We start from the raw sequence: 18,541 nt of genomic DNA on the forward strand, positions 1-18,541 counted from the left end.
TGTTTTTTCACAATAGAACATTGAAAGAATTTTGTCTGAAATGTGAATGTGTGCAACCAGCCTCACCCTTTTGAAAGGGAGCTGCCCGGTTAGTTGCGTGCCCAACATAACCATCCTGGCCACCCAAAAGAAGATCAGGTCTCTACCCGTCTCCAGGACCGAGATGGGGTAGAAGTTCTCAAAGTCTTTCGTCTGGACACAAAAAACAAGTTGAGTTAGAGTCTCTGGGACAGTGGGGGGATGCCTTACCGGCTGGGGCCAGCCCAACATGGCAAAAGGAAACAGCGCCGAAGAGAACCAAGTGTCCAGAACGTCAGAGTCTGTAACACAGAAATGTTGCCTAAAAACTTTGCAAACAAAAACAGAACTGTGGTTCTATTTTGGAAGTTGTACCCTGAGATAAGGTGATGTCCTGCGGCCTCACTCTGAATTTGGAGGCGGCCCTTTGCCGTGCCTCGTCCTCATTGCGTCCACACACCCACTGACACTAAAACATTAGGAGAAAATTGGGAGGAAACGCTACTTTGGTCGGATAAATGTTAAATGTTTTGCATACCTCTCCTTTGTCTGGCAAATAAGGAAGCACCACCTTGTAGGCGGGAATCTGATGCCCCCACCAAAGCTGCCTGGAAATGCACCAATCGCTGCAAGGCAAACAGAACACTCATGATGCCAAAACAGCATCCAGCACAGCAAGCAGGATGGCAATGCAGCTGGCAGAATGGTGCTCGCCTACCTGACGTTTGATAACCATGTGGTCCAAGTTTTGCCTTGAGAGGCGGGCACAAACTGCAGCCGTCCCTCCTCCACAGCCTGACACAACAACACCGCGTCAGACAGTTAGCCACGTTGCGTCAGTTAACGGTTAGAGACTGCTAGCCATGCCACACACCTGTCTGGCTTTGTCGGCCATTACCTGGCAGCGGACAAACCATTGCTCTTTCAGAAGGGGCTCGATCACGTCGCCTGAACGGCTTGGGAAACAAGAAAAATAGAAAAGAACAAAACTGTTGTTTAAAATGCATATGGTGACATTAAGCCCCGCCAAAAATTCTCGCCATTTGCGTAGGGAATCTTGCTGCCAAATGAAAACAGTCTTGTGACCCTGCTCATCTGAAACAGTTTTCAGCTTTACTCCAAGTTGTTAACGTCACATTTTTTTGCATCATGTGACCATTAAAGATGGTGGATACAACAGAATAATATAGCAATTAGCCCATATTTACTAGTGGGCCAAAATAAAAGACTAATGATGGAACTCCAGAGACTGGAATATGATACTGAAGGGGTACTGTAGCGTCTTGGATTGATAACACCCCCGCCTGTTAAATTTTGATGTATACAATGCAATCTAAAACATACGGTAGAATCAAATTTTTATTTTGAAAACTGTAAATGCGCTCTACATCACCTCCACCTCTATCACCAAGGGTGACCAACTTCTCATTTTCCAAACACGTCATCTCTATTTCACTGATATCATTAGAAGATACTAACCATGTTTTCCAGACTATAAGAAGCACCTAAAATACAAAAAATTGCCAGGAAGTTGAAAGATGTTCTTAGAGTCTGAGGAATATGGTAAATTGAGGACTATGCCGGATTTGTGGCTGAAATATTCAAAAGTCATGAGTATATAGTAAATATGCAATCCACATTGGTATAGTAGCATTCCCGTGAAATGCAAGCTGCTAATGCTAGCTATATATTCAATAAAGTAGTGTCAAACCTCCAGTTTTTCCCCTGTATTAATTATATGAATAATGTCGGCAACTAATTTCTTCTCTAGAAGGGCATCTGAAATGTTTTAAGGTGTGTTTTGTATTCAGAGCAGTAGAGCACATTCGTTGTGTAAAAGGGAAGCCCGTCGTTTTTTTCTGTGCCCCACCCCTTTGAGGAATTTGGCGACCAAGTGCTGAAATGATCAAACATGTTTAATACTTAACGCCATTCTAAAAGTGCCGCCGCTCTTCACCTGACGCTAGAATCAAAATCCTCGTTGACGGGTAGGGACGGGGTTTTACCTGCAAACGGGTAATGTCATGGCGTGCTGGCGCTTTCCTCGGAACAGCTTCTTGTCCTCAAGGGCATCGATGACCATTCTTCGGGCATCAAAGCGCTTCACGCCCTTGAAGTGCAAACACACAATGAGTCAGCGCACCAGACCAATGTTCTCTTTAAGCTTCCACAGGTCTGAGCAATCACACAAAGTCTGTGAGTGTCACTTGAAATAATGATGAGCAACATTGATCCCATGTATGGACACTCACTCATTAGCAAACATCTCCAAAACCTAAGATCCAATCAAGATACATTCTGCTAACTTTCCGGCAGCGCAAAAATGAATGAATTGGCTAATGTAATATTGGAAAAGTTTCCCGGCAAAAACCTCTTACATGAAATTTCCGTTTTTAAAAGAGTAGCCTTTGTTACATAATACTTAAATTTTGTGGATTTATTTAGTTGGTTGAACAATACAGAATCGTATTTAATCAAACTTTTTAGTGGAAGTACAATGTTGGCAAAAAGATTAACTGTTAAATTCAAATGATTGGCAAAGCATTTGAAGTTAACACAAGAGTGATCAAAAAGAGTCCAAAAAACGTGTCCTTTATTCCTGCTTTTTTTCTTCTTTATTTTCTACCCATTTTATTTGTTACTTTTTTCCTTTTTCTTTTTTGTTACCTTTTTTTCTATTTTTCCCTCTTTTCTTTTATACTTTCATTTCTTTTTCCTTTTTGTCTAGTTTTTTGCTTTATTTCTTCTCATTTTCAAGTCATTTTGTCCATAATGTTACATATTAATAAATAATGTATGGATGAAATCAACAAAAACAATCTGAAAAGCCGTTTGGGTGCTAAAAAAGCCGTCTCTTTTTAGATAGCCAGGCCGAAAGAGATGCTTCTCTAAAAAAGACAAGAAACTTTCACAGCAACATTGACAGAACCACGTAGGTAAAAAAGGTCACGTAGCTACATTGACTAACCGTGTGGGCAATACTTAAAGTAAACTACACTTCTCTCTACATTTAAATGTCTTAGGATTAAAAAAAAAATAATTATTATAATTTTGTTTTACTTTTTTTTTTTTTTTTTTTTTTTTTTAAGTGAACTCCTACAACTCCTCGACAGCCGCCAACTCCGCCCTTCTTGTGCGCTTAGAAGGTCTGGGCAGTGCACAATTGCGCAAGCACGCAGCTTAGAGGAAACATTGGACCTGACCAACAGGCTGCCATGACACTAACACACCTCCAACCAGGATCCGGCTAGCTCTGCCATCTTGCCGTCGCCGCCGATCACAGTTAGGCGCGGGAGGGCATGTTTTTGCGACAACAGGAAGTCAGCATGGTCATGGGCGGGGGTCACCTTCAGCGCACCTGAGGAACGACACGTATCAGGGGTTGCACACCAAAAAACGTTGCAGTGGCAAATGGTGGGTGTGTGGGGGGTTGATGGGCAGTAGGCATATACCCGTGCCCAACTCTGTTTCCACCGTCTCATCTGTGATGATGGGCACGAGTCGGTCGTCCAACGGGTGGCGGCAACGCTTCCCGTGAAAAGCCTGCCAACGAGTGGAAAAAGTTGGAAACAGTAGGGTATTTTTTCCAAGGTGAGGAAGGCGGGAGGAGTATCGAGCCTGGTATCGAGGGTCAAGGGGGTGAACGGCGATGGCTACGTCTCCTGGCAGGGTCTCCGGACGGGTGGTCGCCACCTGGATTTCGCCAGCTGAACCAGGAACACATAAAACACGCTTTAAATTGATGGTTCACATATTGGCGTTCTTCAATTTCCTCACTTTGTGTATTTAATAGATCTCCCTGCACCAGTTGGTGCCGTTGCATTTCCGGTAAAAGTAAATTCAAAATCCACCAGCACACACATTGGACAATTTTCCACGACTGAGTACGACAATTACTGAAAATACTGCACTAATCTGCAATATAATTTGCTAGCTACTTCCTGGTTAGACCTACACAGTGTGTACACATTACAGACTCAAAGTTTAAGCAAATCATCTGATTCAAGTAACCATTTTTTGGCAAACTGAAGTCAAAATGTTTTATTACGATTAAAATGTGGAATGAGGCTGCCGGAGTGTGGAAGGAGATGGTCAATGCTGTTGAAATGAAGCTCAAACAACATTGGATGTAATATACATGCATCTTTTGGTGAGTTCCTGCCTTGGAAAACCCAATGCGGCCCAAACATACGCATACCTTAGTTCCAGCTGCCCCAGAGTAAATTAAGTTTGATACCCCTGCTGTATAGTGTCGTGCAGGGGTTACCAACCTTCTGGATTTGAACATTGAAGATATTCCCCAACACTGCAATTTTGTTTTGGTTGTTTATTTTTTGTTGTTGTTGTTTTGTTCGCCCTGACCCCTTTGTTGTGTGTTAAAAAAGGATAGAAAAAAGCACAATAAAAGTTAAGTTGCAAAAAAAAAAAAAAAAAAAAAAAAAAGCACAAGGAAGAATACAAGCTATGGAGACTCAAAGTGAATAAAGGGCAGTATTTAGACCAGGGGTCTCAAAATTGCAGCCCCAAGTCCAATTGTGGTACTTAGGATGATTGTTTTAAGGCCCCCTCTTTAATATGAAAGTTAAAAGGACAGTGTGTTTTATTTTTTAATCACCAAATGTGAGCCCTGAAAAAAAGCAAGCAAAAATTCTATCCACAGAAACTCAAAGTGACCAAAACGCACCGTTTTACTTTTTTTTTGCCCCGCCTTCATTCAGTTTTTTAAGGGTACGTAAGGCAGCAAAATGACAATTGTGTTATCTTCCTCGAGGTAAGGTCACACACACTGTCCCTTTAAGTGCGACCCTATCGGATTATGGATTAATTTATTTTCTTGATTTATTAGATTTCTAGGTTTTCATGTTTTTATTTTCATTATAAGCGGTGCAGCTAATGAGATGAGATGAGATATTTTGTGTGGATAAAAAAAAAAACAAGATTTCAGAACAGTAGAATGTTTTTATCAGAACTTTGTTGTGGAAAACCAGATTTGGCCCACCATCATCTAGACCTGAGCTCCCGTGGCCCCCAAGTCAATTGAGTTCGAGACTCCTGATTTAGACAGATAATGGGCAGCATAAAAAGTGTGACTCACCATCACCCTCTAGTGGGTACGCAAAGGTGTACATGCTTCCAAACTCCACTTGGTGCTCGTAAGTGGGCACCGACAACATGGTGCTCCCGCTAAGTTCCATTGTGTCAACCTGACAAAGAAATGTAGGCAGTTATTCATGATGACGGAAGCCCATGCTAATGGCCAGCCTAATAAATAGCATATTTCAGGACCATAGTCCGGTGCGCCCTATATATATATACACACACACACACACAGTTCAACCTCGCTAGTTCGCGGTTCCACTTTTGCGGGTTCAGAGCTTCGCGAGTCTAAAAAATATACCTTACCTTCTCAATTAAAGCATTTATTGACTTGACGCCATTGAGCGCGAGCTTATGTCAACTGAGGACACGGTGTGGACACTCTTATTGTGAAGGGGAGGGGGAGGCCCTGACACAATGCTTCGCTCCCCCCCCCTTCAACTCCTCCCACCTCACCCCCTTCTTATGTGGCACTCAGGAGGAACTCGGCGACGCGACGTAAGTATATTCTCTTCTGTCACATTTAATCTCAAGTTTGACTTTATTATACCAAAAGCGAGCAGTTGTTTGTACTACCTAAACACGGCTAATTGTGTGTGGTTTCGTGTATTTGTTGTAAAAGCCATTCGATGCCGCTAGCTCGGTAGCCTAGATGGTAGGGTGCCTGCTCCGAGACTCGGAAGTTGCTGGTTCAAGCCTCGGCCGAGTCATACCTGAGATACCAACATTGGTACTCATTGCCTCCCTGCTCAGAGCTCGGCATTAAGGGTTGGAATTGGGAGGTTTGGTCATCTGATGACTAAAATGGCTGCGCCCTGTTTGGCTGCGGCTGCATCGGAACTGTATACATACTTTTTTTTCAAGCATTTTTGATGGGGCGCCGCTAATTCGCGGATTTTCAGTTTTCGCGGGTGGTCTCGGTCCCCATTAACCGGGGGATTACTGTATATATAAATATATATATATGTATATATATGAAAATATTGTCTCATATTGGAAATGCATAATTACGAATAAATTATTATTCTGACTATAGCAACTATCATAGAGTTGTCTTAGAGTGCACCTCTTGTGGTTAACATGAACATTTCAAATCATCTTCTATTGTTGTTTAAGACAATAACAGTCCGAAAGTATAAAACATACAGTGATTAATTGAATAAAAATTTGTGTTCATGGTAACAAATGTATCTGTATAGTCTATTTACTTTGTTTTTAGTTTTACAGCAACCTTATAAGGGTAATGGTTGAGGCCATTGTTAAAAAAAAATAGCAACTAAAAAAAAGTCTGCTGAACTGAAAAGGGGAGAGCGCAGTAACCGTTTATTGAGGAATTTATAAAATTTTGTGGTGAAACCAGATGTCATCATCATAATTGATCCTTAATTAAATCAATTGTTTGAATTTAAATGTATTTATCTGTTGTTTTTCTGCCAAATTAGCTCATACTGTAGTTTTGATTCCATGCGTCTTAGTCCAGTTTGCTTATGTAAGAAAATATATCACAATACTTTTTTTCTGGGGGGTTTATAGGGGTACGCCTTATAGTGCATAAAACAGGGTAATTAATACTTAAGGTGATGACCTCAATGTCGGAAATGGCCGACTGGAGAGCGCAACTCCAGTTGACGAGCCCTTCCGAGCGATAGATTAAACCGGCATCGCTCAGACGCACAAAGGCCTCCACCACCGCGCGGCTGAAATCCTAAAACAAAAACAAATAAAAATCCAGGCTGCTCTCTTGACATCCTTCATTGATTGGCTCGCTTTGTTTTGCAGGCCAGCCATTCACGAAGGGGGGGGGGGTGTCCACGTCTCACCTCGTCCATGGTGAAGCAAGCCCGACTCCAGTCCAGCGAGGCGCCAAGTTTCCTCAGCTGACTGTAGATTTCATCTCCTTTCCTATTACACAAGAGTCAAGTAGCGGCGAGCCCCTCCGACAGTTTAAAAGGACAGCGAGTGATATTCAACTACTAGCTGTTGATGTATTGTGCAGTGCAGTCATCGCCAACCTTCTTGAAGCTTCAAGAGTTAGAATTAAATAATTGATAAACATTGTGAATTTTTATTTGCAACAGATTAGAAATGGCAGGTAACAGCATTTCGAAATAACATGTTATTACTAGGTTATTATTGTTAGTTATTAAGAGCTTGTAAATACAGTGGGACCTCGCTACTTCGCGGTTCCACGTTCACGGGTTCAGAGCTTTGCGGGTCTAAGAATAAATAAATAAATAAAATAATATAATATATATATCTCCTCCTTGATCTGCTACCTTATCGTGGTGGAGGAGTTTGTGTGTCCCAATGATCCTAGGAGCTATGTTGTCGGGGGCTTTAAGCCCCTGGTAGGGTCACCCATGGCAAACAGGTCCGAGGTGAGTGGCCAGACAAAACGCAGATCAGAAGACCCCTTATGATGAGACAAAACGTTGGTCCTCAATTTCCCTTGCCCGGACGCGGGTTACCGGGGCCCCCTTCTGGAGCCAGGCCTGGAGGTGGGGTCCGCTGGCGAGCGCCTGGTGGCCGGACCCTTACCCACGGAAGGGGACGATGTGGGACCCTCTTCCCATGGGCACACCACCTGTAGGAGGGGCCAAAGGGATCGGGTGCGCAGAGAGCTGGGTAGCGGCCAAGGGAGGGGTCCTTGGCGCGACGATCCCCGGCTACAGAAACTGGCTTTTGGGACATTGAACGTTACCTTTCTGGCAGGGAAGGAGCCCGAGTTGGTGCGTGAGGTTGAGAAGTTCCGACTAGATATAGTCGGACTCACCTCCACGCACGGCTTGGGCTCTGGTACCAGTCTTCACGAGAGGGGTTGGACTCTCTTCCACTCTGGAGTTGCCCGTGGTGAGAGGCGCAGAGCCAGTGTGGGCATATTAGTTGCTCCACGGCTCGGCGCCTGTACCCTGGGGTTCACCCCGGTAGACGATAGGGTAGCCTCCCTCCGCCTTCGAGTGGGGGGACGGGTCCTGACTGTATTTTGTGCTTATGCACCAAATAGCAGTTCAGAGTACCCACCCTTCTTGGAGTCCTTAGAGGGTGTGCTCGAGACCGCACCCCCTGGGGACCTATGGTTTGTCCATAATGAACACCATGTTCAGACATAAGGGTGTCCATATGTGCACTTGGCACCAGGACACCCTAGGCCGTAGTTCGATGATCGACTTTTTCGTCGTTTCGTCGGACCTGCGGCCGCATGTTCTGGACACTCGGGTGAAGAGAGGGGCGGAGCTGTCAACTGATCACCACCTGGTGGTGAGTTGGCTTCGATGGTGGGGGAAGATGCAGGCCCGACCCGGCAGACCCAAGCGTATTGTGAGGGTCTTTTGGGAACGGCTGGCAGAATCTCCTGTCAGAAAAAGTTTCAATTCGCACCTCCGGCAGAACTTTGCCCATGTCCCGAGGGAGGCGGGGGACATTGAGTCCGAGTGGACCATGTGCCGCGCCTCCATTGTCGAAGCGGCTGATCGGAGCTGTGGCCGTAAGGTAGTCGGTGCCTGCCGCGGCGGCAACCCTCAGAGCCGATGGTGGTCACTGGCGGTGAGGGATGGTGTCCAGCTGAAGGAGTCTTATCAGGCCTTCCTGGCCTGTGGGACTCTGGAAGCAGCTGGCAGGTATCGGCTGGCCAAGCGGAATGCGGCTTAGGCGGTTGCTGAGGCAAAAACTCGGGCATGGGAGGAGTTTGGCGAGGCCATGGAAGCCGACTTCCGAACGGCTTCGAGGAAATTCTGGGCCACCATCCGGCGTCTTAGGGGGGGGAAGCGGTGTGCCATCGACACTGTGTATAGTGCTGATGGGGCGCTGCTGACCTCGTCCCGGGACGTTGTGAATCGGTGGGCGGAGTACTTCGAATACCTCCTCAATCCCACAGACACGTCTTCCTCTGGGGAAGCAGAGCCTGAGGACTCTGGGTTGGGCTCACTGGGGTTAAAGTCACCGAGGTGGTCAAAAAACTCCTCGGCGGCAGGGCCCCGGGGGTCGATGAGATCCGCCCAGAGTTCATTAGGGCTCTGGATGTTGTGGGCGTGTCATGGTTGACACGCCTCTGCAACATCGCGTGTACATCGGGGACAGTGCCTCTGGACTGGCAGACTGGGGTGGTGGTTCCCGTCTTTAAGAAGGGGGACCGGAGAGTGTGTTCCAACTACAGGGGAATCACACTTCTCAGCCTCCCTGGTAAGGTCTATTCAGGGGTACTGGAGAGGAGGGTCCGCCAGGAAGTCCAATCTCGGATTCAGGAGGAACAATGTGGTTTTCGTCCTGGCCGTGGAACACATACACTCTACAGGGTCTTTGAGGGTGCATGGGAGTTTGCCTGTCCGGTCTACATGTGTTTTGTGGACTTGGAGAAGGCATTCGACCGTGTTCCTCGGGAGGCCCTGTGGGGGGTGCTTCAGGAGTATGGGGTCTTATCCGGGCTGTGCGGTCCCTGTATGCCCGGTGCCAGAGTCTGGTCCGCATTGCCGGCAGTAAGTCGGATTCGTTCCCAGTGAGGGTTGGGCTCCGCCAGGGCTGCCCTTTGTCACCGATTCTGTTTATGGAAAGAATTTCTAGGCGCAGCCTTGGCGGGGATGGAATCCGGTTTGGGGGCCTCAGCATTGCGTCACTGCTTTTTGCAGATGACGTGGTGCTGTTGGCTTCCTCAGGCAGTGATCTTCAGCTCTCGCTGGAGCGATTCGCAGCAGAGTGTGAAGCGGCCGGGATGAGGATCAGCACCTCCAAGTCCGAGGCCATGGTACTCAGTCGGAAAAGGGTGGTATGCTCCCTCCAGGTCGGGGAGGAGGTCTTGCCCCAAGCGGAGGAGTTCAAGTATTTTGGGGTCTTGTTCACGAGTGAGGGTAGGATGGAACGGGAGATCGACAGACGGGTCGGTGCAGCGTCTGCCGTCATTCGGACCCTGTACCGGTCTGTCGTGGTGAAGAGGGAGCTGAGCCGAAAGGCAAAGCTTTCGATCTACCGGTCGATACGTTCCTACCCTCACCTATGGTCATGAACTTTAGGTCATGACCGAAAGAACACGATCCCGGATACATGTGGCCGAAATGAGTTTCCTCCGCAGGGTGGCTGGGTTCTCCCTTAGAGATAAGGTGAGAAGCTCAGTCATCCGGGAGGGACTCGGTGTAGAGCCACTGCTCCTCCGCGTTGAGAGGAGCCAGTTGAGGTGGCTCGGGCATCTAATAAGGATTCCTCCTGGACGCCTCCCTCGAGAGGTGTCCCGGGCATGTGCCACCGGCAGGAGGCCCCGGGGGCGACCCAGGACATGTTGGAGAGACTATGTCTCTCGGCTGGGGATAGGGACGTCTGGGCTTCCCTTTTAACGCTGCTGCCCCCGCGGCCCGACCTCGGATAAGCGGAAGACAATGGATGGATGGAAATTAATATATATATATATATATATATATATATATATATTTTTTTTTTTTAAAGCATTTTTGAAGGGGCGTGGCTACTTCGCAGTTCCACGTTCGTGGGTTCAGAGCTTCGCAGGTCTAAAAAATAATAATAAGAAAACCAAATAATTAAAAAACAAATTTAAGCATTTTTAAAGGGGCGTTGCTACTTCGCGGATTTTCACTTTTCGCGGTTAACCGCGATAACCGAGGGATTACTGTATTAGGAGTTTTTTTCCTAGCTCTTCAGTCAAGTCCTGTAACTTTGCCTAGTTCTTGAGTAAAGTCCCATTTCTTTGTTTAGCTCTTTAGTCCAGTCCCATGTCTTTGTCTCGCTCAGGGGTCGGCAACCTATGACATGCATGCCAGCAGTGGCACGCGAGGGGTTAACCAGTGGCACGCGAGTGCACGGCAAAATAATAATGATTATATTTTAAAAATGTGCATTTTTACCTGAAATCTAGACATTTTCAGTTGCGTTCCGTGTTATTTAGAGGCTTTAATTTAGCGCCCCTCCTCCTCTGCTCTGTTTGTGAGCGTGTGCGCGGCACTGAGGAAAGGAGGAGTGATCCGTGTTTCAACCCAGCTAACGAAACACGCGCGCGATAAATGAACGAATCATGACTGCTCCTTGAGCGAAAACATCTCGTTCTTTCCAGCCAGCGTGGACAGCCTAACGAATGAGGCTTTGTGCAAAAAATGACGGTGATGTTTTGTGCATTATGCCTAGAGAGTGTTGTATGTTGCACGGCAAGTGTTAAACGTCATATTACAAGACAAAACATGAACATGAATTCAAGGATGCGTCTGGCAAGGCGGAGACATTAAAACACACTGTGTCCAAGTACGGCAAACAAACACAGACCCTGAAACCATTTTCACTGCTAAAAACACCACCACTGAAGCAAGCTATCACATTGCTCACTGCAAAGCAGAGCAAAGAAAACCATTTACTGATGGCGAATATTTTAAAGAAGCGTGTGTGTGCGTGTGTGCGCATGTGCCTTCTGCTTTGCTGCTGTTATTAGTTTTTATATTTTCTGAAACAATATATCATTGATGAATGGTATGGTAGCTGCCCATAGCACTTGTTTTTTGATTGTAGTTCGTTGTTAATGAAGAATGGTTGATTCTGGGAAATTCTTGTGGCAAAAAGTTGAAGTCATGGATGGCTACAGGCCTTTCCACTTGTTATCCACATTCATTTTTTAGTTGATTGATGAACAAGAATACAGGGAGTGCAGAATTATTAGGCAAGTTGTATTTTTGAGGATTAATTTTATTATTGAACAACAACCATGTTCTTAATGAACCCAAAAGTCTCATTAATATCAAAGCTGAATATTTTGGAAGTTGGAGTGGGGCTTTTTTAGTTTTAGCTATTTTAGGAGGATATCTGTGTGTGCAGGTGACTATTACTGTGCATAATTATTAGGCAACTTAACAAAAAACAAATGTATACCCATTTCAATTATTTATTTTCATCAGGGAAACCAATATAACAGCCCAACTTTTACAAATATACATTTCTGACATTCAAAAACAAAACAAAAACAAATCAGTGACCAATATAGCCACCTTTCTTTGCAAGGACACTCAAAAGCCTGCCATCCATGGATTCTGTCAGTGCTTTGATCTGTTCACGATCAACATTGCGTGCAGCAGCAACCACAGCGTCCCAGACACTGTTCAGAGAGGTGAACTGTTTTCCCTCCTTGTAAATCTCACATTTGATGAGGGACCACAGGTTCTCTATGGGGTTCAGATCAGGTGAACAAGGAGGCCATGTCATTAGTTTTTCTTCTTTTAGACCCTTTCTTGCCAGCCACGCTGTGGAGTACTTGGATCCGTGTGATGGAGCGTTGTCCTGCATGAAAATCATGTTTTTCTTGAAGGATGCGGACTTCTTCCTGTACCACTGCTTGAAGAAGGTGTCTTCCAGAAACTGGCAGTAGGACTGGGAGTTGAGCTTGAGTCCACCCTCAACCCGAAAAGGCCCCACAAGCTCATCTTTGATGATACCATCCCATACCAGTACCCCACCTCCACCTTGCTGGCGTCTGAGGCGGACTGGAGTTCTCTGCCCTTTACCGATCCAGCCACGGGCCCATCCATCTGGCCCATCAAGACTCACTCTCATTTCATCATTTTCTTGGCCCAGTCTTGACGTTTCAGCTTGTGTGTCTTGTTCAGTGGTGGTCGTTTTTCAGCCTTTCTTACCTTGGCCATGTCTCTGAGTATTGCACACCTTGTGCTTTTGGGCACTCCAGTGATGTTGCAGCTCTGAAATATGGCAAAACTGGTGGCAAGTGGCATCTTGGCAGCTGTACGCTTGACTTTTCTCAGTTCACGGGCAGTTATTTTGCGCCTTGGTTTTTCTACACGCTTCTTGCGACCCTGTTGACTATTTTGAATGTAACGCTTGATTGTTCGATGATCACGCTTCAGAAGCTTGGCAATTTTAAGAGTGCTGCATCCCTCTGCAAGATATCTCACTATTTTTGACTTTTCAGAGCCTGTCAAGTCCCTCTTCTGACCCATTTTGCCAAAGGAAAGGAAGTTGCCTAATAATTATGCACACCTGATATAGGGTGTTGATGTCATTAGACCACACCCCTTCTCATTACAGAGATGCACATCACCTGATATGCTTAATTGGTAGTAGGCTTTCGAGCCTATACAGCTTGGAGTAAGACAACATGCATAAAGAGGATGATGTGGTCAAAATACTCATTTGCCTAATAATTCTGCACTCCCTGTAGTGAAAGATAAATTGGTCAGTTATACCAGTGTTTTTCAACCAGTGTGCCGTGAGACCTTGTCTAGTGTGCCGGTGGAATTTTCCCAATTTTATCTTTCCAAAAAATCAGGCCATTATTCAGTATTTTTGCAATCTTCAGACGAGGAACTGTAATAGTCATCCATATCAGTAGATTTTTATAGAACTTTTATGTACTAATTATCTGCTCTTGAGGTAAACAAATTAAGTTATTAAATTTACAGTGGGATCTCGCTACTTCGCGGTTCGACGTTCGCGGATTCAGAGCTTCGCGGTCTGGAAGGGTAAAAAAAAAAAAAAAAAAAATTTTTTTAAGGGGCGTCGCTACTTTGCAGATTTTCACTTTTTGCGGGAATCCCCCTCGACGACCCTAGTCTTTAAAATGGAGGCACTTCACACACTGGTCCGGACCCGTTCTCATTCTGCTGCGCATCCGAGAAAAGCGATCGTATTCTAGATAACACGCTTATTGAAACCATAAAGCGAGCTAATTAAAATAATTGGGCGATAGTAGTCTATATAACGTGTTTATTGAAACAATAAAGCGCGATCGTATTCTACAAAATGCGTTTGTTAACGCGGATGAAAAAGTCACCAACGTCACGTCTCCCGCTTGGGCCGCGATGGCTCTACATGGCGCTACACGGCCCTCGATGGCTCCGGCCGACGGACAGGGCCGCGGGGGAAAGGGGTAGGGGGGACCTGTGGGGTTAGGGGGCGGTGAAGCGGAAGCCGCCCCAAAACCGCGCGCCGGTGTTGTGCCCAAATTCGACTCCCGTACAAAATCCTCCCCCATCACGCGGGGGATTCTGCGCTTCCGACAGGCCGGCCTCCGCGTGGAGCGCCGGACCCGCTCGGCTTGTCGCGGTGTCGTGGGTATCGCGCCCGAAAGTACCCGCGCCGCGGGTTAGGGGCTCGCTCGCGAATAATAAGGATAAGCGGTGCAGATAATGACATGAGATTTATGAATTTTATTTTTTTGAAGGTGCGCCACTACTTCGCGGATTTTCCACTTATCGCGGTTGGTTTTGGTCCCCATTAACCGCGATAACCGAGGTCTTACTGTACTGTGCTAACAAAGCGGTTTAAGATTGCACTGTAAAAAATAACATAAAACACATCATTCTTTTTAATTTTAAGTATCATTTTCTTCTTTTTATGAACTAATTATCTGCTTATGAGGTAGCACAGTGAAATATTTGACTCAACTTCATTTTCAAACATTATCGACAGACGGTGTACCTCAGAACTTTTTTATAAATAAAAGTGTACCTTGGTTCAAAAAGAGTTGAAAAACATTGAGTTATACGATTAAAATGTATATCCATGTTGTATATTTGGACTAGTGTAAAATTACAGCTCTGTTGGATATTAAAAAAATGTTGTGGGAGTCATTTATGTTCATATCAGTATATAGTTTCATATAAGTTTGATATAAGTTCCATATAGTTTATATCAGTGTGGCACACAGAGTTCCAAGGAAATTTGAAAGTGGCACTCCACACCAAAAAGGTTGCTGACCCCTGGGTCTAGCTCATCAGTCAAGTCGCGTTTATTTGCCTAACCCTTTATTCAAGTCCCATTTTTTTGGCTAGCTCTTTAGTCCAATGTAATTTGTTTGCCAACCTATTTACTCATGTTTTAGTAGTGCAGTGGTTCGCACAATCGCCTAATATGCGAAAGGTCCTCAATGAGACCAGGTGGAAACATTTGGCCTGGAGAGGGATGGGCACAAAACCACAGGAAATGGTGCCCCTACAACCCTAGTGGTTAAGGGATCCACCCACCCACCTCTTTACTCAAGTCTCATTTATTTGTCTAACAGTTCCAACCCAAGGGTTGGAAACGTGTGGCCCACGAGGCATATATGGCTATTTTTACGAGTACATATGGCTCGGAGATTAAAATAGAACTTGGCAAATACTCAAAGTGTTGTCACATACAGAGCCAGTTGTCGCATGTGTAAAACCGAGACAATAATAACTGCATAAATGATTCGGTCGAGTGTATATATATATATATATATATATATATATATATATATATACATATATAGGACATTTATTCACCTACAGATTACAGTCACGGTGTCACAGCAACAGACCTTGTTTTGGCTGTAACTTGCTAAATAATCCTTTATTTGGAAGCCTATTAAATGATCTATGTAAATTGTTGAGATACTTTATGATGAAAAGCCACATAAGAAACTTTAACACCCATAAGGTCTAGCAAAGCACCTAGAGCAATTTGACTGGCTGAGGTAAGAATGGATGGAGCTATACACAGGGGGGCGCACACTCCTCGACCAGCACCGTCTGCACCGAAAGTTAATACGCTGGTATCCTCGTTTGCAGTGTTTTGTGGAATTTTTACCAAAAAACTTGCTTGCACCCCGTTTTAAACCCTTATTTGAGCCTCAACATTCACAAATTTATGGGACACAGGCTCTGGGATTACTATTAATTCATAGATTTTTATAAAATTATCAAACATCACGCAGTGACATAAAATGTGCTGAATAATTAGCTTTTGTCTTGAGAGGAGATTTGGCAGTTTTGTTGAATTTTGTCTTAAAATATATGGTGTGGCTCTTTCAAAAAATAAATAAATAAAAATAAAAATCATTTTGCTTTTTTGGCTCTTTGAGTCAAAAGGTTTTGGATCCCAGGTCTTGCCCCTTTGTCAAGTCTCATTTATTTGCTGCTTGGCACACGGTTGGCGCAAAGTCTGGGCAAGGCTTTGGCCAAGCAAATTTCACTCACTTCTTTTTCCACTTCCAGACTTCCTGCAAAAACTCTTCTCTGCTCATATCTTGCCTTCGCTTTCCCTCTTTCCGAAGCAGCAGCCGCTCAACAACGCTCTGAGTCACAAACAGTTTAACCAACTCCCAAATTCCAAGGTCAGGCTTGAAAATATCTTGCTGGCTTTTTACCTGTGTGGCTATGCCGGCGTGGTCACAGCCAGGGACCCATAATACTCTCTGGCCCTGCATCCTCTTCCTGGTGGGCGCAGAACATTAAAGCCAAAACTTAGCCAGAAATTGTAAAAAAAAAAAAAAAAAAACCCATTAATAAATCTGTACCTATTTACCATCGAACTAAAGCATCTTCTATGGCTACGGTCAAGGCATGGCCCAGATGAAGCGTCCCGGTCACGTTCGGTGGCGGAATACACAACGAGAAGTTTTGGTCAACAGTGTGAGTTGATTGGTCGACGTCCTAACGAGGAAAGAACGACCACTCATTAACAAAAAGTACTGTACTTTTTGGACGACACTATACACCTAAAACCCCCCAAAAAAGTGAACATAAACCTTGTAATCCAGTGTGCCTTATATACGGATGAAATTGGAAGTGCATCTCTGTAAATTAACAAATCTGTACAATTATTGATTAGTCGATAAATATTGCTGACCATGATAGCATAACAACTGCTGTAACAGGGATTGAACATGGATTGCAACAGTAAGAGCGCCTAACCATCAGGCCATCAGAGACATAGGTTGCATATGAAAAGGCATTCGGTCTTATTTCATTATCACACTGTTTTTACACACAGTACCAGAAACGAATGTTAGAGAAGAGAGAAAAAAACAGTGATTAAAATCGGTATATAGTTGTTTGACTTTTTCTCAGCTTTTACTAAGCGTTGTAAGTGTCATACGTTTTGAATATGTGCAGCCAATATGAAAACTCATTTATTGACAACGTTAACTATAAAAACAAACTTGAAAATTTAGTTAATGTCAATCATCAGATACACCAAAGAATTGTTAACCTTGTCATGTTATTTTGCGTTTTTTTTATATCTTTAAGGACCACTTTCTGTCCTCTATTCTCCACCATGGTACGCCAACGAAAGGTAGTGTGATTATGAGATAAAACCCAATTCCCATTTGTGTATTATCCGGATCCCTAGTGGTCTAGTAGATAGGATACCGCACTCTCCCCACCGCGATTCAGGTTGGAATCCCGTTGCATCTAATGTTATACAATTGTGATCACTGTTACATTCCTACTAATCAATCAATGCACAAATAATGCCATGCAGCTTATAGTCCAGTGCACCTTATATATTAGAAAATATTCACAAAAGACTATTTTCTGGATGTGCCCCTTACAGTGAGGAATATATGGTACTTTTACAAATAAAGACTAAAGATCTCACATGGTACTCGGGCATGAAGAATCCCTCCTTCTCCCACCACTCGTACCATCGGGATTCCACGTAGTCCGGGCAGTATGAGGATGGGAAGGGGATGCTTGTGTCTGTCCACCATTTCGGAAAAGAGCGTGTCTTCAAGATGGCAGAAAACTGGGGAAATGAAGTATAAATGTCTCACCTTTTTTGGCCCCAGGTGGCGTGGGGGCGCTGTAGACGATCTTCTCTTTGTGGTTCCATTTCAGAAGGCCTTCTTTTGCCGCCTGGAAACAAAACATCTCAAATGTTGTTTATGTCTTCATCTTTTGTCATTCGATCTATTTACCTTGGTCATATCCCTCAAGAGGGTTGAGCGACAGCAAGACAAACACATACAATAACAAATAAATTAAAAAAGAGAAAAAATAGCAAAAAAATCAAAAAAACACACAAACATTTTTGACCATGGCCAACCCAAATGCCCAAACACCCAAACAAGTTAGGCACCTCGGCACCTAAGTTGGTCAAGCTTTCGTCCCTCCAAATGAAACGGGACACAAGAAAGCGGCCATGTCACTCGGGTCAGGGTGACACAACACACTCATTTGTTCAACAGCGGGGCCCGACAGCTTTTACTGGTTTACCCCTGTCCCATCATACAGGTGCCCTGCCCATCCCTTAGAATGCGCCCAAACATGCCACTATCCTTTTACAACACCTCTCCACTCATTCCTATCACCAACAAGAGCTCTGGCTTTCACTAGATTTAGACCCCTTTCCTGCAGTGCACTCATAACACCATCCATCCACATTAATCACGGACCTCCTCTTGGTCTCCTTCCATTTACTTCTGCTCTGTAGATCCTCTTCAACATTCGCTCCTCATCCATCTTCTCCATGTGTCCAAACCAAGCGAGTACGCTCTTATCCACACGCTTGCTCAGTTCCACTGCTACTCCAGTTTTGTCCCTCACAACTTCATTTCTCAAGCTATCTAATCTTGTCACTCCTAACATACTCCTCAAACACTTCATCTAAAAAACATTTAATTTCCTTCTTAAATCTGCGTTCAGGCTCCAAGTCTCTGCACCATACAACACAGTCGGCACAATCA

At 44.7% G+C, this 18,541-nt stretch overlaps 1 protein-coding gene across 7 annotated transcripts in view; it reads right to left on the reverse strand.

Moving 5' to 3' along the window:
• Positions 1-18,541, reverse strand: part of vars2 (valyl-tRNA synthetase 2, mitochondrial) — a 34,607-nt gene that overhangs the window by 12,172 nt on the left and 3,894 nt on the right. For 2 of the 7 annotated variants that reach the window (XM_088328233.1, XM_088328235.1), the window contains exons 3-19: positions 17,630-17,711; positions 17,455-17,555; positions 16,378-16,505; positions 16,220-16,286; positions 16,050-16,147; positions 6,936-7,017; positions 6,701-6,820; positions 5,114-5,222; positions 3,471-3,725; positions 3,249-3,376; positions 2,025-2,128; positions 893-974; positions 737-813; positions 557-644; positions 394-487; positions 250-320; positions 67-192 (exon numbers count right to left, since the gene is read on the reverse strand). In XM_088328233.1, the coding sequence (XP_088184359.1) occupies positions 67-192; positions 250-320; positions 394-487; positions 557-644; positions 737-813; positions 893-974; positions 2,025-2,128; positions 3,249-3,376; positions 3,471-3,725; positions 5,114-5,222; positions 6,701-6,820; positions 6,936-7,017; positions 16,050-16,147; positions 16,220-16,286; positions 16,378-16,505; positions 17,455-17,555; positions 17,630-17,711 (1,812 nt within the window). Of the gene's footprint in view, positions 1-66; positions 193-249; positions 321-393; positions 488-556; positions 645-736; positions 814-892; positions 975-2,024; positions 2,129-3,248; positions 3,377-3,470; positions 3,726-5,113; positions 5,223-6,700; positions 6,821-6,935; positions 7,018-16,049; positions 16,148-16,219; positions 16,287-16,369; positions 16,506-17,454; positions 17,556-17,629; positions 17,712-17,773; positions 17,913-18,541 lie in introns of those variants that run through there. The other 5 variants (XM_088328236.1, XM_088328238.1, XM_088328234.1 and 2 more) reach the window with 5 other exon arrangements.

The sequence above is a fragment of the Urocampus carinirostris genome, chromosome 2 (assembly GCF_059441175.1).
Source record: "Urocampus carinirostris isolate Australia breed hairy pipefish chromosome 2, RoL_Ucar_1.0, whole genome shotgun sequence".
NCBI classification, from domain to species: Eukaryota; Metazoa; Chordata; class Actinopteri; order Syngnathiformes; family Syngnathidae; genus Urocampus; species Urocampus carinirostris.